Here is a 27508-nt window from a genome sequence, read left to right as displayed (position 1 = left end):
AGCAGCTTGTTTATATAAACTATAGTAGTACTTATCTGTTATCTACTGTGTATCCTGTTTCTTTATATGGCTGCTCCCATGGCTACACAGCAGTTGTTTATATAAACTATAGTAGTACTTATCTGTTATCTACTGTGTATCCTGTGCTTGAATGGCTGCCCCCATGGCTACACAGCAGCTTGTTTATATAAACTATAGTAGTGCTTATCTGTTATCTACTGTGTATCCTGTGCTTGAATGGCTGCCCCCATGGCTACACAGCAGCTTGTTTATATAAACTATAGTAGTGTTTCTGAAGCCAGGGTCGGACTGGGCCGGCGGGACACCGGGAAAAACCCCGGTGGGCCCCTGGCTCTTGTGGGCCCCGCTGGCCCAGATCCGAAATTCGGAAGCTTCTTCTTGCAGTAAAAAAACATTTTGCGAATGCACGCATACGCGACGTAGCGGCGCAGACTCAGCAAGGGAGACCGGAGGGGGGTCCTGGGACAGCAGCCCTGATGGGCCCTGGGCCCCCCGGTCCGACACTGTCCGAAGCAAACATGTGACTTTTTCCAGTGAATGCTAACAGTATATTAGATGTTAATTTCCTTAAAATGCTCTATTTTTTTTGGTGTTTCTGTTCATTTAAAGCAAACGTAAAGTAAATTAGAACCCCAGCTCTTGTGTGAGCCCCACCTTGCTTATAGCCCCTAGTTTGCCTGTTTCCAGCTACCCCCAAGAACAACAGTAGAAAAAAGGCTTTGCCAGGTAAAGTCAAGCCAAGAAAGTAATTGGAGCATGATTGCATATCTTATTTGCCATAGGACTCGACTTGTTCTTTAAAGGGAATGTAAACCTAAAAAATAATGTTCTGCCAAATAAAAGAAAACATAACTTTGCAATATTATTTTTTTACACATTTTCTACTTTTTTAAATTACTTGCAACCTGTATTGCTATTGGAAGCAGTGTGTGTCCCTTTCTAGTCTCTGCACTGGTGGTTCAGACTGTTGATACAATGCAAGACAAGGCAACTGTCTTTGCTGGCGAACCAAAGACTTTTGCAACATTGTTTAAAGAGTAACAACCAGGAGTTAGGCAAATACTAAACATTTTTAATAAATGTATATTGGAAAGTTGCTTAGAATTATGTTTTCTTTTATTAGGCACAGGTTTATTTTGGGGTTGACTTGCCCTTTAAACTCTATCCCACTGACAGGCACAACTGTAGGAGATTGAGACACCCTCATGACTGCACTGGTCTGAAATAACAAACACCTTTAGGCTTTATTTACCATGTAGTGACGTCACAATGAATTAGAGTGTCAGCATGATGGTTAAGGTTCCCTCTTCTCCTCTACAGCATTTATAAAGGGTTAAGGGTAAAAAACATTCATATCATTGGGAAAGAACAGACATAGCAGAGGGGCTTGTCCGTGCTTGCATGTATTCCGGGCTTTAGTTTTATTTAATGACGCATCCCTGAATTATCTGTACTTTAGCAACCTGGAGTTGTTAACCCTTCAGCCCCCCTATTGGGAACATTCACCGTATACCAGCTGTATTCGACCTGCAACGACTCCCCTAAATGTTGCTGAACTAGAACTCTAGCATGGATTTTGTTGGATGGTGAAGTTGTAGTCAGGGGTTGATCCTGGCCCCTCCGCCGCCTGAGGCAGCCGCAGTTGCTGCCACCCCCTCCCCCGGTCGCTTACCTTTTTGCGCCTGAGAAAGTCCAGGGGGTCCACAAGGGCGGCAGAGAGGGCCAGTACGCTGGCGCATAGATCCTAACTACGCTAGAAGAGCCAAATTTCCAGTTTGAAAATCGGAAATTCTAGGAAGTACGAGGAGCGGCATTTTTGCCGTCCCTGGTACCTAGTGGGGCGCTGCCATTTAGGCAACAGCCTCAACTCTCCTCATTCGCAAAGCGCCCCTGGTTGTAGTTCAACAACAGCTTAAGATCACTGCCTTGAGATAGAGTCCTGCGCGGGTCCATTTTTTGGAACCCGTACCCGCAACCTGCAATCCGCAACCCGGACCTGCAACCCTCATTCTTACCCGCTTGGACCCACGACCCGCAAGTACCTTATCCGCAACCAGGACCCGCGACCCGCTGACCATTAAGAATTAGAAAGTGCTGTCATTGTAAACCGGAAGTGACATCATCGGAAGTAGGCGTGATCAGAAAAAAGGTGTTAAAAGCGCTATTGAGAAGAACGGTGGCCCGACCCGTGACCCGCAGAACCATCGACCCGCGTCTATATCCGCACCTGTACTTCTACCCACAACCAGCAGGGTACCACAGGTTTTTGCGGGTAACCCGCGTGTAACCGACCCAATGCGTGTAACCGACTCTCTACCTTGAGATACATGTTGCTCAGTAAAGTAACATGGGCAGCTTTTTCCCAAGTACAGCAACCAATCAGCATTTGATATTTAAAGGTCTTGTGCAGTCATATTAATTGCAGCAAACATCCAATTGGTTGCTGTTATTTACGTATATAAGTGCACTTCATAAAAGCTGTGGGTTAAATCAGAATGTTGGAACTTTTTCAACCCAAAAATCCCTATATAACCTTTCCTATCACTGTCATATACACGCCAAAGCTCATAACATCCCTTACTGATATGTGGGGACACCTGCCAATCATTACAGCAGCCACACCTCATTTCCTGAGTTACAGGATGTCGCAGAAGGACAATAGGAACAGAAACACGCCTACATATTGTGACATCACTACATAATGGCAGCCCTCGTTGTTGTTCCTTTATAGGTTCCCAAATCCCTCATGACTGTAATTTTATGAAGGAATTTCAATTGAATATAATATAGGTTTTCTCCCATTAAAACACCATTTTTTCTTTGCTCTCTAAATGCCGGCCTTTCATTTGTAATGAGTCCACCAGCCGCGGCACTGATTATGCAGGAAAGTCTTAATTATTAACTGCACGGCATTTACATAATGAAACGACTCAGTCGTCTGAAGGACAGATGTAATTGAGTCACATTTCGCCCTATGATAAACATATTTTAGTTTCATGTTGTCTTAGAGAAAGAGATGAAAAAGAAAAATCCTTTGGGTTTTAAAGGGGATATAAACTTTACAGTTTGGTGCGTGCCTACATGTTGCTTAACTATATCTTCCAGCATATTATTAAGGGAGGAGGAAAGGTTAAAAATAAGTAAGCTTCATCAGAAAGGTCTATATAAATACACCAGTAACCCCCTCAAAGTAATGCTGCTCTGAGTCCTCTGTCAAAAGAAACACCACATTTCTTTCCTTCTATTGTGTACTCATGGGCTTCTGTATCAGACTTCCTATTTTCAGCTTAAACCTCCAGGGCTAGGGCTTGAGCATGCTCAGTTTGTTCCTCTTTCTCCTCCCCTCCCTGCTGTAATCTGAGCACAGAGCGAGTGATCAGGGAAAGACTCAGGCAGGAAGTGATGTCAGACCAAGCTAATATGGCAGCTGCTATACTAAACAAACAGAGAGAGTTCTAGAGCTGTTTACTCAGGTATGTTAAAGCATTCTACAGAATAAATATAGTGGTATAGCTTGCACTATAGTGGCTAATCTATTGGCAATAAACTGCTTCGGTAGCTTTTCTTATGTCGTTTTTATTTCTAAATGACACTGTTTACACTGCAAATAATTCCCTCTACGATATAACATTTAATTCCTGAACCAGCAAGTGTATTTTTTAGTTGTAATATTGGTGTGTAGGTGCATCTCAGGTCATTTTGCCTGGTCATGTGATTTCAGAAAGAGCCAGCACTTTAGTATGGAACTGCTTTGTGGCAGGCTATTGTTTCTCCTTCTCAATGTAACTGAATGTGTCTCAGTGGGACCTGGATTTTACTATTGAGTGCTGTTCTTAGATCTACCAGGCAGCTGTTATCTTGTGTTAGCGAGCTGCTATCTGGTTACCTTCCCATTGTTCTTTTGTTAGTCTGCTGGGCAGGGGAGGGAGGTGATATCACTCCAACTTGCAGTACAGCAGTAAAGAGTAACTGAAGTTTATCAGAGCACAAGTCACATGACTGGTGGCATCTGGGAAATTGACAATATGTCTAGCCCCATGTCAGATTTCAAAAGTAAATGTAAAAAAATCTGGGATACTGCATACCTCACAACTGTCTTGTTTTTAGAGGGACAGTCCCTCTTTTGACAGCTCAACCTGCAGTCCCTCGTTTGTACTGGAAAGTCTTGATTTTCTCTGCACTGAACAGGCAGAAAAAGAAACAATGTTTCTAACTTAATTGGCTTTTGGCAGAGAGCCCAGAACAGCCACAGCTGCAGATAAGATACTTTTGTAACAATTTTAAGATAAGCAAATAAGTAATTGTAACAATATAAGATAAGCATGTCTCTTGGGAGAAGTTAGACTCACAGCTTAAAGAGCAATTCACCTTCATTAGCAAAACTGTGATAATTCAAAAAAAACACAGAAATATGCTCAAACTTTCATAACCTCCCAAATTTGTTCCAAAATGAACATGGTAATCAGGGAGTGTGGCCACAAAAATGGGCGTGATCAAAACATTTTGGGGCAAATTCACTAAGATTCGTAGTTGCGCCAGGCGTAACTTCGCCGCACTTCGCCACACTTCGCCAGGCGTAGTTTCGCCAGCGCTTCGCAAATTCACTAAAATCCGAAGTTGCGCTCAGGGGTAGCGTAAGGTTGCGAAGTTGCGCTAGCGTTGATTCGCTAAGTGAAGCGAAGTTACGCTAGCGAAGGCTAATTTGCATACGGCGCCAAATTCAAATTTCAATGGAGGAATACGTATCAGCACTACAAATGCCTAGAAAACCTTCAAAACATCAAATAAAAATTTTATTTTGCCCTACACATGTGCTCACTGTATAGGTAAGTTGCCATGAGACAGGAAATGTAGGGGGGAAGGAGGGGAGCCCCAAAAAATTTTTCGATCTTTTTCAGCCTATCACCCATAATGTAGAAGACACACCAGCGTTTTTTGGGACTTAGAAAAAATTTTGACTTTTTTTGAAGCAATCCCTATCTACTCTATTGCGCTTCGCCTGGTCTGAGGTGGCGAAGGAAGTCTAGCGTAAAAGGTAGCGTTCAGTACACTGCGCGCGTTAGTGATTTTGCGTAGTTACGTCCGTAGCGAAACTTCGCCAGGCGTAAGAGTGCGAAGTAACACTAGCGAATCTACGCCATCGTTCGTTAGTGAATTTGCGCAGTAACGAAAATGCCAAACGGTAGCGAAGTAACGCTAGCGTTCGGTGCTTCGGCGCTTAGTGAATTTGCCCCTTTGTGTCCCTCTTTTAATTTACAAAATATTGGGAGCTATAGGTTGATATCACTCCAACTTGCAGTACAGCAGTAAAGAGTGACTGAAGTTTATCAGAGCACAAGTCACATGACTGGGGTCAGCTGGGAAATTGACAATATGTCTAGCCCCATGTCAGATTTCAAAATTAAATATAAAAAAATCTGGGTACTATTTTGAGAAATAGATTTCAGTGCAGAATTCTGCAGGAGCAGCACTATTAACTGGTGTGTTTAAGGGTTAAAACATGCTGGGAGTTGTAGCGCACACATTTATTTGTGGGTGTCGCTGATTTTCTGGGCCAGTTCTAAAGAGGCAAAATATGAAACTCTAGTGAATAACCGAAATCATTTGTGTTTATTGGTAGGGGTTTAACTGCAAACAATTAGAGCTTTTTTTGTGGCTGTTGGCAGATCTGTAGCTGCGGAGCGACCAGGCGTTTCTCAGGCTTCCCAGATGAGCTCACGCTTTCCAGAATATTCCAGTCATTTCCGTTGCGAGGATTCGGGGCATCCAAAAAAAAAAAAGTGTAATTCCCAGCGAGTGAAACATATGGAAGTTGGCTTCCCTACGCTCCAGTAACAGGGAACTGATGGGCTTAACCCCCCGGCTGCCGCAACAGTTTGAGGAGAAAGAGTTTGCGTTGGTTATAAGTTACCGTGTCCATTTTACTAAATTTGGCAGGTTATGGGTACGGAAACATAGAGGCAGATTTATCAAAGGTCGAAGTGAAAATTTGAATTTAAAAAATTCAAATTTCGAGCTATTTTTTGTGTACTTCGACTAGGGAATAGTCCAAATTCGATTCAAATTAGAAAAAAAATTCGAAAAATTAGAATAGCAAAATTTACTGTCTCTTTAAAAATTCGACTTCGAACATTCACCATCTAAAACCTGCCAAATTGCTGTTTTAGCCTATGGGGGACCTCCTAGAACCTACTTGGAATCAATTGGTGGACTTTGAAAAATTGAAAACGGAGCTATTCCCTCAAAAAAAAAAAACTTAGATCTTTTTGATAAATTTCGATTGGTCGTTTTTAATTCGAATTTCTAAGTTATGGGAGTTAAAAAAAAAAAAAACTCCCATTACTTTGAAATTCGACCCTTGTTAAATCTGCCCCATAATGTTCACAGCTGAATTTGCTGTGCAAAACATTGGGGGTCATTTACACAGACAAGCATAATAAATGTGAGGTGCAGAGACAATGTAAGTTGGCCCAGGCCAGGCCTGGTTTTGGCAAAAAAAAGGTCCAGTTGTCCATCACTCAGGACCCAAACCAGCAACTTGATACTGATGGGTTTTTTGCTGCTTTCATTATTATTCCTCTGCTCAGCACTGACTTGTTCATTCTCCAATGAGATTGTGTGACCCTTCCTAGTGATAGATTATGGCCAGCAGCAATGGCACCTTAAAGGAGAACTAAACTCTAAAAATGAATAGGGCTAAAAATGCCATATTTTATATAGTGAACTTATTGCACGAGGCTAAAGTTTCAGCTTGTCAATAGCAGCAATGATCCAGGACTTCAAACTTGTCACAGGGGGTCACCATCTTGGAAAGTGTCTGTGACACTCACATGCTCAGTGGGCTCTGATTGGCTGTTGAGAAGCTAAGCTTAGGGCTCGTCACTAATTATCCAGCAGAAAATGAGCTTCCCTGGCTGTAATATAAGCTGATGCTACAGGTTTGCTGATTATTAAATTCTGATGCTAATTGCACTGGTTTCTGTGCTGCCATGTAGTAATTATGTGTATTAATTACTAATCAGCCTTATATTGTGACATTTCTATTCTATGTGTACTGTATATTGTGAGTGGCTCCCTAAGCTCAGTAAGTGACAGCAGCACAGAGCATGTGCAGTGAATCAGCAGAAAAGAAGATGGGGAGCTACTGGGGCATCTTTGGAGACACAGATCTTTACTGCTAAAGGGCTGTGGTTGCCTTGGGCTGGTATAGAAGCACAAAAAATCATGTACAACATGTCTACCTAATTCTTTAGTTAGGCTTTAGTTCTCCTTTAAAGGGATTGTTCTCCTTTGAGTTAACCGTTAGTATGATGTAGAGAGGGATATTCTGAGGCAATTTGCAGCTGGTTTTCATTTTTTATTATTTGTGGTTTTTGAGTTAGAGTAGAACTAAATGAGTGTTTTTTGATCTAATCCGACGCAGCTACAGTTATATCCAGGGGTGAAGTTCTGCTGTTACTAAGGGGCACAAATGGAGTTGAGATTGGGCCCAGTTTGCAGATGGATTTGTATTTAGGCGGCTACACGTCTCATCTGTACACGGCTTGTTGTTTCCCTTTATTATGCAAAACCCTCTCCATTGCCTGATTATTCGACTTGGACCGTTTTTTTGTACAGTAAAATTGTGAAAAAGTATTCTAGCAGCTGACAGCTAATTAGAAGGTACTAATTAGCTGCGACGTGGGATGGAAATGATGGATAACATCTGCTCTGTTTACAAGTGCGCCGTTTTTTTCTTGGCATTTTCAATGAAAAGGTCACGACGAGAATAAACAGTTTGCTTTACTGCAGAGCCGCTGCAGCGGTGAAGGCGTGCGTGCGAGAAGCCTCTTATAACCCAACGCATTTCACCTCCTTGTACTCGCATTTAGGCAAAACATTGTTTGCTCATTATTTTTTAATGTAAGGTTACATTCTGTATTAATCAGGCTCCTTTTGCAAATAATTTGCCCGGCCAGGTCGCTCCGGTGCATCGGAATGATCAAATCCAACTGGAATTGCTTTCAAATTAGCAAATAATGAAACTGATAAGTACCTGACCTTTAACTTCCTGATGGCTAATTAATGCTTCGAAATGTTATGCAAAAATGATCTGCATAGGGCGAGAGAGAGAGAGGTGGCCGAACTGGAGGATTAATTAGCAAGTTGTTTCCTTTGCTAAAAAGGCCCCCGACCCTTTCGTGAAACTTTTTAATGCAGTAGTTGTTGGACTTTTTCAGTTCAGGTTCACCTTGGAGGTCCAACCTTTGGTCAAGGCCCCCCTTCCTTGGCTTATATCCAGGTTACAGATACAGGCAAATAGTTTATCAGCCATTCAGCTAAAATTATAAGGATATCTCAGACTAGGGTTGCCACCTTCCCCATTGCCAAAACAATGGACAGTGATATCATGGGTTGGGACAGTAACATCATGGGGCAATATAGTACTTCCACAAGGGTTAGACTCTGACATGGCAATCGGCAATTGGATGGTCATCACATCAATCTGCTGGTTTTCCTAATTTGGAAAAACGGGCAGGTAGTTTTGACCCAGGCAGCTCTTCCAAAAACTGGGATGTGTAGGTCAAAACTGGACAAGTGGCAACCCAACAGCAAATACATGATCACCCCAAGTCTCCACTTACATGACTTTCATGTTGGGCTTTCAGGTGTATCTATTACAGCTTCTTCCCAACTCTTAAGGTGGCCAGAGAAGTAACAATTACGATCTTTCTTGGAAAAGATCTTTCCGAGAAAGATTGTTTGTTTCAATACACACGTGTAGAGCTGAATCCTCAGATAAACATATAGAAACAATAGAATTCTACCTGTAGATTCAGCACTAAAACAATAGCCGATGTTTGGGTCCCTTCACCTGATCTATGAGCCGATGATATCCAGGTCTTCTGCCGATATCGGTCAGCTCTTTTCCCTCAATGCACGCACCGAATATTGTATGAAAATTCATTTGTACAATATTATCTGTGCGTCTATGGCCACCTTTACCCCTACTGCTCCAAGCCTTCCCCAAGGAAATCAGATCCACTGTTTGGGAATCGCTGATCAGAGAGTGAAAAGGAGTTACAGAACCTAAAGTAGACCTAAAATTACAAAACTCAGATGCCAATATGTGGAGCACGACTTGATGAACCTTGTGGCCCAGTCTGTTGTGTCTTCAGTAAAATATCCATCCTGTCGGGGGGATTTCTTCGAAGGTGCAGCACCGCCATGTATGATCCAATTTCCAAGTGTCCACAGCCCAGGGCAGATCCAAGTGAATGGTGGTTTAGTATACTGTGCATGCACATGCAGCACAGGGGATACATGGGAGATGGATCAAATATTGAGGCATCCGAGAAAAAAAATCCTTGTGTCAGTCCAATTTTTATGGAAAAAATGCATTTAAGTGATCTTCCATACTGGGTGGGGGGTTCTCAATATATTGGCATTCCCAGTGTCATGAAATTTCAGGAACTAGACATCACTTGCGGTGAAATACAAAGTTTATTTGACACAAGCTTCATGGATTCTGAACTCACAAAGAATCAGAACCATCGAACAAAGGAATCACAAAGTTTTTATTGTAGTTAGCGGTGGGAGAGCATAGAGCTATTGTGCCACAGAACAGAAAAACAAACTGCTCTTACAGCCAAACAGGTGTCTCTGCCTCAAGGCCAAGGTACTAGTGACCAAGCAAGCATGAGAACAAAATCCATCCAAGTCAGGGGGCTCCCGTAGGGAATCTGAATTGTATTCTCTTTCACCAGTGTTTTAACCTCCCAGATTTTTTCACTTGTTTGGCTCTGACTGATGGCTAAAGTAGAATTATCTTAAAAATCTTAGATGTCAAACTTTCCATTGCAAATTTCATGCTTTTGCAGCCTTCATGTATAAAATAGTCATGTACTGATAGATTGTTGGCTCTTCAGAATAAGGATGCAGAGGTTTTCAAACTGTAGAGCTGGTCCAAAGCTGTGAATATGGCGACTCGGCCTGAAAGCCACTGAGTGTTTTTTTTGAGGACTGCCCCCCCCCCACTTTATAATCTGAGGATAATACAAGTTCCTCTGTGATTTCTTATATATTTGACTTTTACAATAGGGGCCACATTACTCCTTATCTGTAACCTCTTCATAAAGGAGACCAGACCATGTTATTGAACCCTGGAAACCACTGCTCTACTATATGAGCAGATAACAGACATATGGAATTCATACAACAAAAAAAAACACATGTGCTGTAAAAGCTATCCAAAGAGTCATAGCATACACAGCAGAGAAATACACTTCCGAGAAATACACAGGTCCTACAAAAGGTCAAGGCTGTTATTCTCAAGAAACATCACCTGCCAGAACAGAGGAAGCCACAATGAGGTTTTCTCTAGAGATGGACTTCTGCCAGGGGCATTTGGGGTCATTCATTTTCCTTTCCTTTGCTTCAGGGAGTTACAGTAAGACCTGCATCATCAGATCATTGCTTTTCATTTGTCATTTACTGTATCTTTTGTGCACCTTCAATTTAATCACCGTGTTTCAAGAAAACCAACCTTAGGAGGGACTCTAGTTTCTACTTGCTTGTCTGACATATTGTAAGACATATATTACTCTCTGCATGCCAGTTTATAGTTTTTATCATTCCTCTTAGCATAAGCTTGCAGTCTAAAGGCAAAGCCCAGGTCTAGCAGCGTCATGTAGCCATATTAATTAACTAACAGTTGCACTAGTTTATAGCATTTACTTATGTCAAAGGAATTGAACCTGGTGCCCACAATTGTATTGGTCTATCCAGTGTAAGACTGGGTCTTCTAGAACCCACCAGAGAACTTGACAACCTATAATATGGCCATGGTGTCTACCAGCCTCCATTTTAGAAGGCCATTAATGGAATAATGATTATATTGTATAACTCGCATGAATGACCAAATTTTATTAATCCATTGACTTGAATGACATGTAAGTGAGAGGGAGCTACCAGCCTTCTGACTTCCGGTCTGCTAATGTTCCGTAAATGTGTTGAGATTAGGTTTCGGCAGATTAACCATCCTCTGTACTCTTCCCATGGTCATGAAATCAAAAACAGCCAAAATGCCCCACACCAACCAGTTATCTCCCGTGAGTTCTGTTGAATGGACACATGTTCTACTCAGTAAGGAGGAAAATCAGGGGTCCTACTCCACTAATCTTGGATCACACTTCCATAAATGTGGTGAGATTAGGTATCGGCAGATGAACCATCCTCTGCCCTCTACCCGTGGTCATGTAGTCGAAAACAGCCAAAATGCATAGAACCAACCAGTTATCTCCAATGAGTTCTGTTGAATGGGTGTATCAGTTCTATTTAGAAAGGAGAAAAACTGAAGGTCTTACTCCACTAATCAAGGATCACACTTTCCATAAATGGGGTCAGATTAGATATCGGCAGATGAACCATCATCTGCCCTCTACCCATGGTCATGAAGTCGAAAACAGCCAAAATGCCTAGAACCAACTAGTTATCTCCAATGAGTTCTGTTGAATGGGTGCACATGTTGTACACAGTAAGGAGAAAAACTGGAGGTCTTACTCCAGTGATCTTGGATCACAAGTTCCATAAATGTGCTGAGATGAGGTTTCAACACCTGGACAGTCTGTTGAAAAAGCCCCCTGCCGATGGTCAAGAAGTCAAAAACAGCCAAACCAGCTACCCCCAATGAGTTCTACTGAATGGTTGCACATAGTCTACTCAGTGAGGGCCAAGACTGGAGGTCTTGGGTCACATTTATGGCTGCTGTGTCACTGATAGTTGTTGAGTAAGTAGCATGTTCAGCCCCTGATAAGTAACTATGGTTGCTTTCACTAATGTTGATTTAAAGTGAGGGCTACTTCAAAAGCTTTTCCCAAACTTGTTTATGGAGCTTCCTCAAAAATCCACAGCAATATAACTGCAATACCAGGTAAAAATATTATCTTCTAATTGTTTGCTTGGATTACTAGGGCTTAGATGCACCTAGTATTATATTCTTTCTTTTTGTTTTACTTTTGGTTTATCAGTTTCTTTGTAATTGTGTAGTTTTGCACCATGGTAATAGGAAGGCTTATCTTCACCTGATCAGAAGGTCATTGTTTTCAGTAACAAGGAAGGACCAGGTGATAAGTAAGAGTTAAATGGTTTCCCCCCCATCATTCTGACCATGTTGGGAACTGTATATCACAATAGTTGTAGGACCACGAGTCTGGCATCTCCACTATAAAGCAAGTGCCTTTGTTCCGGGTTCTTAACGAGTTCTCAACTGCTTATATTTACTGATGCATAACGTTTAGAAATGTAGCAATAGCAAATGCCATAAAGCCAGTCAGGTGTGATATGAAGTAGCAGCGTAGCAGTGATTGTATCCCCTCTTGAAATAAAAAACAGTTTGCCTCTTAACCCCTTCTGAAGCCCAGGGAATACTTAAGAGCCGGCAGCAGTGCTTTTATTAGCCCTACTGTGTTTAGACTTTATATAAAGTAGAACATTGGAACATCATTCTCTCCCTACTATACCTACAGTCACACTCCCTTCCCAGAGACTATTATCCCACTGTTACTATAGACACCATCTCTCCCTACTATACCTGCTATCCCACAGTCACACTCCCTTCCCAGAGACTATTATCCACTGTTACTATAGACACCATCTCTCCCTACTATACCTGCTATCCCACAGTCACACTCCCTTCCCAGAGACTATTATCCACTGTTACTATAGACACCATCTCTCCCTACTATACCTGCTATCCCACAGTCACACTCCCTTCCCAAAGACTATTATCCCACTGTTACTATAGACACCATCTCTCCCTACTATACCTGCTATCCCACAGTCACACTCCCTTCCCAGAGACTATTATCCACTGTTACTATAGACACCATCTCTCCCTACTATACCTGCTATCCCACAGTCACACTCCCTTCCCAGAGACTATTATCCACTGTTACTATAGACACCATCTCTCCCTACTATACCTGCTATCCCACAGTCACACTCCCTTCCCAAAGACTATTATCCCACTGTTACTATAGGCACCATCTCTCCCTACTATACCTGCTATCCCACAGTCACACTCCCTTCCCAGAGACTATTATCCACTGTTACTATAGACACCATCTCTCCCTACTATATCTGCTATCCCACAGTCACACTCCCTTCCCAGAGACTATTATCCCACTGTTACTATAGGCACCATCTCTCCCTACTATCCCTGCTATCCCACAGTCACACTCCCTTCCCAGAGACTATTATCCACTGTTACTATAGACACCATCTCTCCCTACTATACCTGCTATCCCACAGTCACACTCCCTTACCAGAGACTATTATCCACTGTTACTATAGACACCATCTCTCCCTACTATACCTGCTATCCCACAGTCACACTCCCTTCCCAGAGACTATAATCCCACTGTTACTATAGGCACCATCTCTCCCTACTATACCTGCTATCCCACAGTCACACTCCCTTCCCAGAGACTATTATCCACTGTTACTATAGACACCATCTCTCCCTACTATATCTGCTATCCCACAGTCACACTCCCTTCCCAGAGACTATTATCCCACTGTTACTATAGGCACCATCTCTCCCTACTATCCCTGCTATCCCACAGTCACACTCCCTTCCCAGAGACTATTATCCACTGTTACTATAGACACCATCTCTCCCTACTATACCTGCTATCCCACAGTCACACTCCCTTCCCAGAGACTATTATCCCACTGTTACTATAGGCACCATCTCTCCCTACTATACCTGCTATCCCACAGTCACACTCCCTTCCCAGAGACTATTATCCACTGTTACTATAGGCACCATCTCTCACTACTATACCTGCTATCCCACAGTCACACTCCCTTCCCAGAGACTATTATCCCACTGTTACTATAGACACCATCCCTCCCTACTATACCTGCTATCCCACAGTCACACTCCCTTCCCAGAGACTATTATCCACTGTTACTATAGACACCATCTCTCCCTACTATACCTGCTATCCCACAGTCACACTCCCTTCCCAGAGACTATTATCCACTGTTACTATAGGCACCATCTCTCCCTACTATACCTGCTATCCCACAGTCACACTCCCTTCCCAGAGACTATTATCCCACTGTTACTATAGGCACCATCTCTCCCTACTATACCTGCTATCCCACAGTCACACTCCACTCCCTTCCCAGAGACTATTATCCACTGTTACTATAGACACCATCTCTCCCTACTATACCTGCTATCCCACAGTCACACTCCCTTCCCAGAGACTAGTATCCACTGTTACTATAGGCACCATCTCTCCCTACTATACCTGCTATCCCACAGTCACACTCCCTTCCCAGAGACTATTATCCCACTGTTACTATAGGCACCATCTCTCCCTACTATACCTGCTATCCCACAGTCACACTCCCTTCCCAGAGACTATTATCCCACTGTTACTATAGACACCATCTCTCCCTACTATACCTGCTATCCCACAGTCACACTCCCTTCCTAGAGACTATTATCCCACTGCAACACAGAACACTTGAGGTCCTTTCAGGGAAGACATGCTCAGCAGACATGTTATTAGTTGTCTCTTCGTTGAACTCTCCCTTTCATGGCATGAAAACCTGTTTTGCAGATGTTTCTTTTAAAACATTCAGGATATGCATGTACCAGTCTATTCCTATCTCCTCCACTCTAGTGTACTGGCTGCACTATCCTAGCACTTGGCCAGTTCTCCCTATTATGCTGGGTTCCCAAGTAAAGGTCTCATTAGCATTTTGATAGGCTGACGTGCTATATCGAGGGGCTGATATATGAATATTGCTGGTTTGCAGATCAGGACATAAAATTTGTGCTTTTAATTGTATTTTTGTTCCACTGCCATTTCCCATTAGACGCTCTGTTCGTTTGCAGTAACCGTGGTTTTATTTAATAGGGTTACACAAACATGCATTTTTTTTTATTTGATTTATTTGTAACAACCAGTGTCACTGTAAGTGTTGCCAAACTACATTTCCAAAGTTATTGTGGGAGAGTCACATGGGGTGATATTTAAAGTCAATGCATATTTGCTCTCCTAGATATTCCTGGAATCCCAGCCAATTAGGTGAAGAATTTCATGCTTTTCTAAATATTTTGTTTCACAATGACTGATATTTAGAAATATCTGTAACACAGTCAGAACCCCACGGGACTCTAAAAAACATATTCTGCCTCTTAAAAGTAGGACAAGGGCAGCCACTGGCCCCTTCTACAGACAAAGGCATTGCCAGGTAAATGAAGTTCCAATTATTCAAAGCTTTACTTCCTCTTTAAAAATGACAGTCCTGATTTTTTCCATCTCTCCCTGAAATGGTTAAATGTTGCAGCTCACTCACAAAAAAACAAAGCACAATCCTTAAAATTCCAGGTCCTTGGGCATATTTGGTTTCTCTATGTGGCAGCTGTTGTGCCCGTCTTTCTCTGCTGTTGTGTAACGGGTTTTGTCTGCTGTGAAACTCAAGTTCCTCTGGCACCGAGCGTTCAGCATTTGGAATCACTAGTCAGTGCAGGAACATTATTCTTCCCCCTTTAGGTTTAATTATTTAAATTGCATGTCACCGAGAAGGTCGAGTTGTTGTCCTGTTATTCCTTTTTCCGTATGTTATTGACACATACGGCAGGTAACTCTCCAGGGGAATGGTCGTCACAGCAAGATCACTTTGAAGAGGCACTTTGTGTGATGTGAGCTGCTGACTAGTAGTAGGGACTCCAGATCTCTAGGGCATCCAAATAAATATCTGTAGTGACTGTTGCTCACTTTCTGATTGCTGATTCATTTTCTTATTGCATCGTTAACAAAAAGACAAGTCAGAGGGCGCAGATACATCCCTTAAAACCTATAAGTTTGACAGCCATTAAGTAGCATTAAGCAGCAAGCAAGTAGGCAAAGATACAAAAAGAGGAACTGATTGTTTCTCGTGTAAAGACCAATCCACCCCACAGAAATTACATTCATCGATGTGTTGTTTTACATTTTTTTTTTTTTTTTTTTTTACAAAAGTGGGGATTAATTTGCAGCTGATTTAAAACATTCAGGATCTCAGAGACAAAGAGGATTTGTCACATACAGAGCAAAGGGATGTTGGTTAAGTCGGCTGAGCCTCATGTGATACTTAGGGTAAATATATTTAGCAATCACATTCAAGGCTGCCTTTGGCAAAACATACCACATGGGACTTATTATTATTACTTCTTACTTTACTTATATATGATACGAATGTCCAACCTGTGGACCCATCAGCACCCAGCAAAACTGGAGGGACGTAGTTGTGCAACAATGATGTAATGTGCCATTGTCACCATATTGCTCTATGTTTGCCATCTTACCCTGCTGTCTTTATCTTGCAATACTTTTGCCATGTTGTCCTAATGTCTCCACCATGTCCTTCTGTCATCCTTTGTTCTATTATCACCATCTTTCCTACTGTTGTTATCTTGTCCTCCTGTCAACAATATCTTGCCCTATTGCCACCATCTTGCCCTGCTGCCATCATCTCATCTTACAGCCAACATCTTGCCTACTGTCTCCACAATGCCCTACTGTCACCATCTTGTCCTACTGTCACCATTAATGATGTGCAGGTTTTCAAAAGTCAACTTGCACCTTACCCTAAGCCATCTGCTACCAACCATAACCGAACAAGCCCATCAATCTACCTGTATTTAAAGACCCAGAACTGGTTAGCTCCATCTCTGATGTCACAAAGGTGCCAGGGTGGAACAAGCGCATGCCTATAAATTGAGGCTGCTGGAGGCAGAAGTGGATCAAAGTAAGGTTACAGGCAGGTGGAAGGAATTACTCATCTCCAACCCTCCTGCGACACATAATGATGTTTGCCCAAATCCAACCAACCCATGGGTCCTGCAGGTTTTGGCCTATCCCTCACATCTCTAATTGCCTTCCCATCAGAAGATAAATCATGGGAAAGAGGACCTCTTCACTACAAATGCTTAAAAAAACAGTATGGGGCTTATTGACTAACACTGGAATGTCAATACAGGGACCTCCTATATCCTTGCAGTTTATCTTGGAAACTTATATATTTTTGTCAGATTTGTGCCCAGTGGCGTGTGCCCCGGGCTCCCCTGCAAAAAACTCTTCAGAGGGGCCCGATACCCATCGTCTCGCCCACTTACCATCTAGACTCCGCCCAATTCCTCCCTGAACTCCACCCACTCCCAGACCAGACTCTGCTCTCCCATCCCCCACCCAGACTCCGCCTACTATCCTCCCTGTGCCGACGTTCTTCGGGTTGTCCTTGTTGGCCTGTAACTGCGGGGTCTGCTTCCTCTATAGTTACACCACTGTTTATGCCCCTTCTCTACACTATAAATATATTGTAGAAATAGACGGTGGTGCGTATATACTAGTAGAACTATATAAATATACTTACAGTACTATGTCTTCCCCTTTTGTTTACTTGTTTTTTCTTGGTTTGATCTGTTTTAAAAGAAATGTCCACCAACTGTATTTCTGTTCTGATAAATGTGAAAAAAATTGGTTGAAAAATAACCATTCAAAGAAAATTTGCATTTTTTTAATCCAATTTTTCTCTATGGACTATTTTTGGATCCATGGTAAACACTAGCCCCTATTTATATAGGTTATATCTTTGTTCACGATCAGGAAGACAAGAAAATGATCATAAACACAAAGCCACCTGATGAGCAGACAGTATTTGTTTTATGGTTTTTCAAGATGTAACCCCCCATGATAAATTTCCTTTGTTTCTTTATGAATATAATCTACTCGTGAATTTTTAACAATTTAACAGTTTTCTCTTTTTTTCTTTCCAGGTGTCAAGAAATTTTAAACTCATAAGAGAAAACCAAACTGGATCAGGAATTCCATCTCGGGTTTCCAGCTCTGATTGGGAAAACAAATTTCAATTTAAAAAAATTATAGGTTCTGCAGGCATGCGGAAGTCAACTGGTAGATATCAAACTAAGAAGAACACAATTTTGGGAAAATAACCATCGGCTTAGTCGAGTACGGACACCAGTGTGGTGTAGCCGTTATATCCGACTTGGAAGAGGCGGAGGATTTAAATTAAACGATGGCTTTCAGGCGACTGAGGAATTTTAAGATATTTTTGTCTGTAGGATTTGCTGTGTTCTTCATCATGACTTACATCAGTTTCAATGACAACGGCAAGTCCACTTCCTTGTACAAGTTCCCGGAGCAACTGTGGAGGTTCATGATGAGCTCCAGGAGACAATGCGGCTGTGATACTTGTGTTGCAGAGCCAGAAGGATCTACCTGGTTCGACGAGAGATTGAATCTGTCCATCTCTCCATTGCTGACCAAACAAAATAACGTGATACCGGAGAGTGTGTACAAGTGGTGGTTGGTATGTTAGTCTAATGGGCTCTACCTGCAAACTAGGGTTGCACCAAATCCATCATTTTTTTTTAGATTTAGATGAATCCAAACCATAATTTACATATTCAGATTTCAAATATTTTTTTTAATTGCACCACAAAAAATTTGTCTTGTGACATGGGGAGGCCCATTTATCAGATTTCTCATTTTAGTGATGTTAGGGGGCACATTTACCTAGGGTAAATCCTTCGACTTCGAATATCGAAGTCGAAGGATTTTGCGCTATTCCTACGATCGAAGGAATAATTGTTAGATCGAACGATTAAATCCTTCGAATCGAACGTTCCTTCGATCAGGAAATTGTTAGGACTTTCCCCATAGGCTAACATTGGCCTCGGTAGGTTTTAGGTGGCGAACTAGCGGGTCGAAGAAATTTTTAAAGAGACAGTACTTCGACTATCGAATGGTCGAATAGTCGAACGATTTTTAGTTCGAAACGTTCGATTCGAAGGTCGAAGTAGCCCATTCGATGGTCGAAGTAGCCATATTCGACCACTTTTTTTCCTCTATTCCTTCACTCAAACTAAGTAAATGGGCCCCCAAAGGTTTTTGAAACCACAGATAAACTCAATTTCTCTAAAATCATGATTGCCACATAAAAACACAAACAAAAAAAAGTGCTCTAAGATCAAAAAACAAATGATGTAAATCTCTAAAAATTTGAGTTTTTCGGACTATTACTTGCGAAAAATAAAATGAGAAAACTCTCATTATAGCTCAAAAAAGGTCCAATACCATCAGTGCTGCAGCTCCTATTGACTTCCATAGGACCTCGACTGCTTTTACTTGCTGAAGTTTTGTATTCAAGTTTTTCGTGGTTTTTACAGTTTTAGAGAATTTTTTTTTTAAAAAAACACACATTTTTAGAAAAAAATTGACTTCTGAATTGTTATTTCAAATGTTAGTAAATAGGCCCCTGAGGGTGATTTATCAACATTTAAATTTAAATTCTTTCCTTGATTCAAATTTTTTTGCACAAGAACTCAAAAAATGTAATTATATTTTCAAAAACTCAGGTATTTTGTATTTTTTAATGCGAAAAGCTCAAACGTAAAACTTTGGCATCCAAAAGCTTGCAAATTCACGTAGAAGGCAATGGGAGTTGTCCTAGGGAAAATTCAACATTTTCAAGGTGTTTTTTGAGCTTGTAAACTCACAAATTTTAGTTTTTTTGAGCTTGCAAACTCACAAATTCAAGGTATCGGATTTTTTTCACAATTGTCTTCAATCAAGTTTTTTTATATTCCGATTTTTTAATAAAAAAGTAATCATTCCAGTTTTTTAAATTGTGAGTTTATTCGAAGTAGAAAGAAACCTCTAAAACCTCACAAATTATATTTTTGATGAATAAGTCTGTTACAGTTCGGCCAAATCTAAATTGCTTGGAATTGTCCCTATATCCAGACCCTAATCTTGGATTCTGTGCATCCCTGCTGCAAATAGTTTCACTATCAAATTTATTTTCGGCTGAGATTTACTATATTCTCTGCAAAAAAAAAAAAGATTTAATGGGATGAGTAGTTCAATAGTACTAAATGAAATGCCGGCACCCGACCATAAAACACATGAATTGCCCGGGCTGCGTATTAGGCTGTCTGAAAACAATTATTTATTGTTGATAAATGGCATTTGTTGGCCTCATATAAATTGATTTCTCCTTTCACCATTGCACAGAGCATTCCATAGTTTACTGTACTTGAGATTGCCCGTTATGAGCAGCGATAAATGCCTATGGATATAAAATATTTTAAAGGGAAAATGTACCCCATTTGGTACTTGCTGTTTGAACTCATTGAACTCAAGTGAAAGTATAAGTAGCGGGGGGGGGGTTCTGGTGGTCCATAGAATTTTTATTTATTTTATTTTTACACCTATCTGTGAGATTATTATTATTATTATTTCATGGAATAGGCAAACATAAGTATTATCTATTAATATTGGTATATGTAGAGCTACAATATGGAAGTGTTGCCCATGTATATGACATATATATAGACTGTATGGCCAAAAGTATCTCAACATCTGCCTATCCAGCATCTCATTCCCAAAATCTCATTTCCAAACCAAGGGGATGAATATGAAGTTGCCCCTCCCTTTGTTTCTATAACAGCCCCTACTCTCCAGAGAAGGTTTCCACTAGATGTTAGAACATTGTTGGTGGGATTTCAACCACAAGAGCATAAGTGAAGTTGGGATCAGGCCTGGCTCACAGCCGGGGTTCTTATTTATCCCACAAATATTCAGTTGGGGTCAGGGTTGTGTGCAGGTCATTCGTGTTCTTCCACTCCAGTCTTGGCAAACCCACTCTGCAAGGACGTTGTTTTGTACAGGGGGACATTATTTTGCAAAACCAGGAAAGAGCCTTCCCCAAATTTTTGCTGCAAAATAGGAAACGCAGAAGGATCACAGATGTCATTGTACCCTGTAACATTTAGGTTTGCTTTCAATGGAACTAGGGGACCTGACTCAAACATGGAAACTGCCCCAGACCAACTCCACCAAACTTTTCCATTGACATTATGCATTCAGGCAAGTAATGTTCTCCTGTCATCTGTCAAACATAGACAAAGTCGGACTGGGGGCACAGGGCCCACTGGGCCTGCAGCCTCAGGGGCCTCCACACCATCCCCCAAGCCCCCCATCCACAGAGCCCCCTCTCCCCAACAAGCCACCCCATCCCAGCTGCAACTCACACCTCCCCCCTGCTCTGGACATGTTCATACCTTTTCCTGGACATCACGGCCGGGATCAGGGAGGTAATCAGAGCAGGGAGTGGGTCTGGGTCAGCGGGGCCCACAAGAGCTGGGAAAAATAAGGATACATTTAATTATAGGGGAGTCCAATCCGCCAGTCCACAAAGGGCAACAGAAGCTCAAGGACTTTGCCACAGCTCCAAGGCACTATAGAATAATTAATCAAAAACAAGGTCACAGAAGCTACTGTACATAAAAGTCCAAAAGTTTATTAAATAGACATACTGACACTCCAACAATCCACTCTACACGTTTCGTACCCTCCGGTACTTAATCATAAGTCATAAGAACTGGGGCCCACCAGCCGAGTCCGACCATGAACATATACATTTTTTCTTGGGCTGGTGAATTGCCATTTATCACTCCAGACAACCATTTCCACTGATCCAGATTCCAATGTGGGTGACCTTTAGACCACTCCAGCCAACGTTTGGCATTGCACATGGTGATGTTAGGTTTGTTTGCCTCTGATCACCTATAAAAACCTTAAACTCCCTACAAATAGTTTCTGCAGTGACTTTGTTTCCAGAGACAATTCAGAACTCAGCAGAAAAGGGTCCCAACTGAGGACAAGGCATTTTAGATTGAGTGTCCAGATACTTTTGGCCATTGATGAATAACTTTTACGCTGGTGTCTACTCATTTCAATTGACCATTAAGTTATGATTACAAAGGGATTCACAGATGTGTTGGTTACTGGTGGTTTTATTTCCCAAACAGACTCTGCAGGGTGAGAAAAAACCCAAGGACATTTATGAAGTTATGGAGGAATTATTCAAAGTCATTCCCGGAGATTTTGATTTGATGGATCAGAGCCCATACCGCTGTCGAACGTGCGCCGTGGTGGGAAACTCCGGGAACTTGAAGAGCTCTTATTATGGGCCAGAGATTGATGAACATGACTTTGTCTTGAGGTGAGAAAGGGCAATTACATCCATTTTATGGTCTGTTGTTCTCTTGAAGGAGAATTGACATAGCTCGAAGAAACAAATCTGTTACCTTTTTTATTATTCTAAAATGGAAAAAAAAAATCAATCTGGAAAATGTAATAACGACGAAATCCGTTTGATAGCTGTTTAATTTTTAAGAAGAAAAAAGGAATTTAGAAACGTTTCACTTTTAATCTTTTTCAAAGAAGAAATTTTTTAAAAACATGTAAAAGAAAATGTAATAAATCAGTTTCACTTTTTTTATTTTTAAAGGGATCCTGTCATCGGAAAACATGTTTTTTTCAAAACGCATCCGTTAATAGTGCTACTCCAGCAGAATTCTGCACTGAAATCCATTTCTCAAAAGATTTTTTTATATTCAATTTTGAAATCTGACATGAGGCTAGACATTTTGTCAATTTCCCAGCTGCCCCTGGTCATGTGACTTGTGCCTGCACTTTAGGAGAGAAATGCTTTCTGGCAGGCTGCTGTTTTTCCTTCTCAATGTAACTGAATGTGTCTCAGTGGGACATGGGTTTTTACTATTGAGTGTTGTTCTTAGATCTACCAGGCAGCTGTTATCTTGTGTTAGGGAGCTGCTATCTGGTTACCTTCCCATTGTTCTTTTGTTTGGCTGCTGGGGGGGGGAAAAAGGGAGGGGGTGATATCACTCCAACTTGCAGTACAGCAGTAAAGAGTGATTGAAGTTCATCAGAGCACAAGTCACATGACTTGGGGCAGCTGGGAAATTGACAATATGTCTAGCCCCATGTCAGATTTCAAAATTGAATATAAAAAAATCTGTTTGCTCTTTTGAGAAATGGATTTCAGTGCAGAATTCTGCTGGAGCAGCACTATTACCGTATATACTGGAGTATAAGCCGAGTTTTTCAGCATCCAAAATGCGCTGAAAAAGTCTACCTCGGCTTATACTCGGGTCAGTGGGCAGTAGCCGAGATTGCAGTCACTTTTAATCATTCCTATACCAACAGTTCACTTGGGGAGAGACTGCAATATCCCACAATGCCCTCTGTTGGTTTTATGAAAGAATAACAGTGCGCCCTCTGTTGGTTATATCAAAGAATAACAGTGACTGCAGTATCACACAGCGCCATCTGTTGGTTGTATCAAAGAATAACAGTGATTGCAATATCACACAGCGCCCTCTGTTGGTTGTATCAAAGAATAACAGTGACTGCAATATCACACAGCACCCTCTGTTGGTTGTATCAAAGAATAACAGTGACTGCAATATCACACAGTGCCATCTGTTGGTTGTATAAAAGAATAACAGTGACTGCAATATCACACAGCGCCATCTGTTGGTTATATCAAAGAATAACAGTGACTGCAATATCACACAGCGCCATCTGTTGGTTATATCAAAGAATAACAGTAACTGCAATATCACACAGCACCATCTGTTGGTTGTATCAAAGAATAACAGTGACTGCAATATCACACAGCGCCATCTGTTGGTTATATGAAAGAATAACAGTAACTGCAATATCACACAGCACCATCTGTTGGTTGTATCAAAGAATAACAATGACTGCAATATCACACAGCGCCATCTGTTGGTTATATGAAAGAATAACAGTAACTGCAATATCACACAGCACCATCTGTTGGTTGAATAAAGGATTAACAGTGATGGCAATATCACACAGCGCCATCTGTTGGTTATACAAAAGATCAGTGATGGTTTTATGACACACAGCACTCTCTGCACAATTCTCTGTCACCATCAACTTTGCAAAGAAGTCCGGTCGATCGCTGGGGGAGTCTCTTTGGCGGAAGGTGCGCTGCTGGGAGACAGGGCTGTAGTTGTGTCTAGGCTTATACTAGAGTCAATAAGTTTTACCAGTTTTCGTAGGTAAAATTAGGTACCTCGGCTTATACTCGGATCGGCTTATACTCGAGTATATACGGTAACTGATTCATTTTGAAAAAAAAAAAAAATTTCCCATGACAGTATCCCTTTAAGAAGAAACATCTGGAAAATGTTGTAACATTGGCATTTTTTCGTATCATTTTTAAAAAGTAGGGATGCACCAAATCTAGGATTCTGCATTTTTCAGCAGGTTTCGGATTCGGCCAAATCCAAGTGCCTGGCCTAACCAGATCCAAAAAATCATGCGACAGTGATGGGTGAATTTCTTCTGTTTCGCTTCACTGAAAATTTAGCGAATTTCCCTCGAAATTCGTGAAATGGTGAAAAGTTTGTGAAACGGCGAAAAATTCGCAAAAAATGGGAATTTTTACTCCAGTGACAATTCTGACATGCATTAAATTCAATGGATGCCTAGTAATTGTCGCCTGCATCAGAATTGTCACCGGCGTCAAATTTTCGCAGCAATTTCGTGAATTTATTTAAACGTGGAAATTCGCCGTGAATTCAGACCTGGCGAATAAAATCGCCCATCACTACATGTGACTTTTGGTCACACAAACAAGGAAATAAATGTTGCTGTACGAGCAGTTCTCTTTACTTATTTTTCCACAAATTTTCATATGCAAACGAGGGTTCGGATTCTTTTTGGGATTCTGCTGAATAGTGGATTTGGTGCATCCCTACTAAAAAGTAGATAAACTAAGAAATGTAATAAATCTGTTTCACTTTTCGTTATTTTTAAGAAGAGGGGAATACTCTAGAAAGTGTGACAAATCAATTAACATTTTTTACAATTTTAGTTTTTGAGGTTTTTTTTTATTTCTTGGTTGAAATAGCTAAATTGTGCAGTTTGCCAGCTGGACTTTTTGTTAGCCAAGCCTATGAGTTTGACTAAAAGGCACTTTCCGATGGCTGACAAATCAGACTCTCAGGCAGGTTTTCTTTGCAAACAGTCAAACACATACAATATTTGCTCTATAAATGAAGCAGATAATATTGTTTGGCTTCAGTGTCAGTTAAGATGAATTCCTTGCTTTGGGTTTATACAAAGTGGGAAGAAGAAATGAGTCCAGGAATATTTAATTCTGTCCTTTCCCGTGGCATTAGGTCACTTTTATTCTAACAAAGTCGCAGTATTTCAAGCGTTGGCACTTAGAACGCCCCAAACTGCCCCCCACACACACCTGGAGGTCTGCAAAGGATCAGACGAAGGGCAGTTTCCTTTGTAAAAATAAATAAAATCAGGTGTGGACCATGAGTCACCAGAATAAAATGAGCCCAAGGATGTGTGAAAGGTAAATACAATCTTGTACCCATGAATGCACGGCTGATATTTGATGAAAAGACTCAACCACCACCACCCCTACCTCCTTAGAGTAATTATTTCACCCCCCACATGTGCAGTGGAGATGCCAACTCCCTACAACCAATAAAACACACTCATGGCAGAACTCCAACCATGGTGAATTATATAAAAAATAGGGCTTATTCAATATTGAAAACTCAAAAAATTCTAAGCAACTTTTCAATGTATCTTAATACGAACTTTCAAGACTGCCAAGAATGCTCAAAAGAACAGACACTGTGTAATTTTACAAAATGTTGTGTGGATGCTTATACATATGTTCCCCTTTAAAAATATACGTGTGTGGGTTGTACAGTGTATATTGTCACAGAGTCCTACAAACGCCCAGTAAATTCTAAATGTGAGTTTTAGAAGATTCGGTGTTGGAAATGGTTGTTTACAAAGCTTCAAAACGTTTCCGTCAGAGTCCCAGGGATGTCTAGAAGTTAGGAAAATTTGTTGCCGAAATCCCGTTATTTAAACATCATTTCAGGCTTTGAAACCATGGCTATGAATTGGTGCTTTCTTTCTTTTTGGAAGTTATTCATATTCTTGTAGGAAAGTTTTCATCCAAATTTTATATTTCCGCACTTTTGTCTATGAAAAGAAACTCTAAGTATAATCTTGCGAAGAAAATAAAATAATCTTTTTATGATCTGTCTGACACGCAGGATGAACCACGCCCCGACGGCTCGTTTCGAACAAGACGTTGGGAGTAAAACCACTCACCACTTTGTCTATCCCGAGAGCGTCAGGGACTTGCAGGCCAACGTCAGCATGATCCTTATCCCTTTCAAGACTCTAGACCTGCAATGGATAATCAGCGCACTCACTCACGGGACCATCAACCGGTAAGTCTGATTGCTCTGAATATTCACAGGCTGGATTTCTTTTGAGATTTAGTTATACAAATAAGTCCATGACATGGAGAAAGCCTTGGAGGATCCTGCTCTGGATCAATGGCACCCTTTGTCTTTCAGACTGGCTAGCCACAACCTCATCCCAACCTCATTTTTTGTGTGATAATCCCTTTACAAAAAGCTAGGAGAAGTCTTGGGCTAGAATTTCAGTGCTTTGTCATTGGGGGCATGAGCATCCTTATAGTGGAAACCATAAGCACAAGTGTGTAACAAGGTTACTTAGGCAATAAAAAAAGAGGTGACTCCCAACCCAGAGAATGTGTAGGGAACCTGGCCCCAGAGCAGCTCTCCAGCTATAATCAACCTCTTTCACCTTGAATCAAAAGAAGACAAAAGTGTAGTATGGAATATCTAGAGTGGTGGTCCCCAACCATGAGGCACATTCAGATGTAAAAAGAGTTTGGGAGCAACACAAAAATGTTCCTGGGTGGTGCAAAATAAGTGCCATTTGGTAACCCCCTATAAGGACTGGCAACCACCGGGAAATTCTTTTTGGCAGTACACCTGGTTTTTATGCAACCAAAACTTGCCTCCAAGCCTGGAATTCAAAAATAAGCACCTGCTTTGAGGCCACTGGAGGCAACATCCAAGGGGTTGGAGAGTAACATGAGCCACTGGTTGGAGATCACTGATCTGGAATAATAACTAGATGAGTCAGCCAAAAGTCAGTAACCAACAGGATAAGGTGAACAAGACTGGAAGAGCAGCCAACTCTGAGCCACCAGGAGCAGAAGAACCATGGGCAACAGGATAGTAACAGAAATAGGGACCAGGAACCAGATTTAAGACATAAATGCATCTATATATGCCAACGGTGAATCACAGAACCAAAACATAGCAGTACAGTCTAGGCTCATCAGTTCTGATGGCAGTTCCCAGTTTGATGAGCAGAGCAAGATGGCAGCAGACCTCTCTGCCCCTGGGATGGGAGTTACAACGTTAGCTTTGTAGGATAAAACAGAGAACCCATGCTAAGATCATTAGTAAGTGTATGAAGATCCTATGAGGTTACACCATTACGATGATGAAAGTCAATAAAGATGTGTTCAATGCAAACATTTACCTTGTGAAATCACATCCGTGTCTTATGAGTAACTATGAGTAAATAATAGCTAGTTCCAACTCTGAGTGCTGCTGATTCAACTTATATACGTCACTCACCCAAGAAGCGTCCTCTTCTACTCGGTTGTGAAATCCAGTTGAGAAAACACATCCGCAAATATATGCGCTTTCTTTAAAAAA

The 27508-nt window shown here is 41.4% G+C and overlaps 1 protein-coding gene across 4 annotated transcripts in view; it reads left to right on the top strand.

The window, feature by feature from the left end:
* Nucleotides 1-27508, top strand: part of st3gal1.L (ST3 beta-galactoside alpha-2,3-sialyltransferase 1 L homeolog) — an 86832-nt gene that overhangs the window by 41907 nt on the left and 17417 nt on the right. For all 4 annotated transcript variants that reach the window (XM_018268276.2, XM_018268278.2, XM_018268277.2 and 1 more), the window contains 3 exons: nt 17840-18393; nt 21899-22092; nt 26018-26197. In XM_018268276.2, the coding sequence (XP_018123765.1) occupies nt 18100-18393; nt 21899-22092; nt 26018-26197 (668 nt within the window). In that variant the 5' untranslated portion in view covers nt 17840-18099. The remainder of the gene's footprint in view (nt 1-17839; nt 18394-21898; nt 22093-26017; nt 26198-27508) is intronic.

This window comes from Xenopus laevis, chromosome 6L (genome assembly GCF_017654675.1).
Source record: "Xenopus laevis strain J_2021 chromosome 6L, Xenopus_laevis_v10.1, whole genome shotgun sequence".
NCBI lineage: Eukaryota > Metazoa > Chordata > Amphibia > Anura > Pipidae > Xenopus > Xenopus laevis.
Note: the sequence above shows the minus strand (reverse complement) of the source record. Positions and strands in the feature narration are given on the sequence as shown.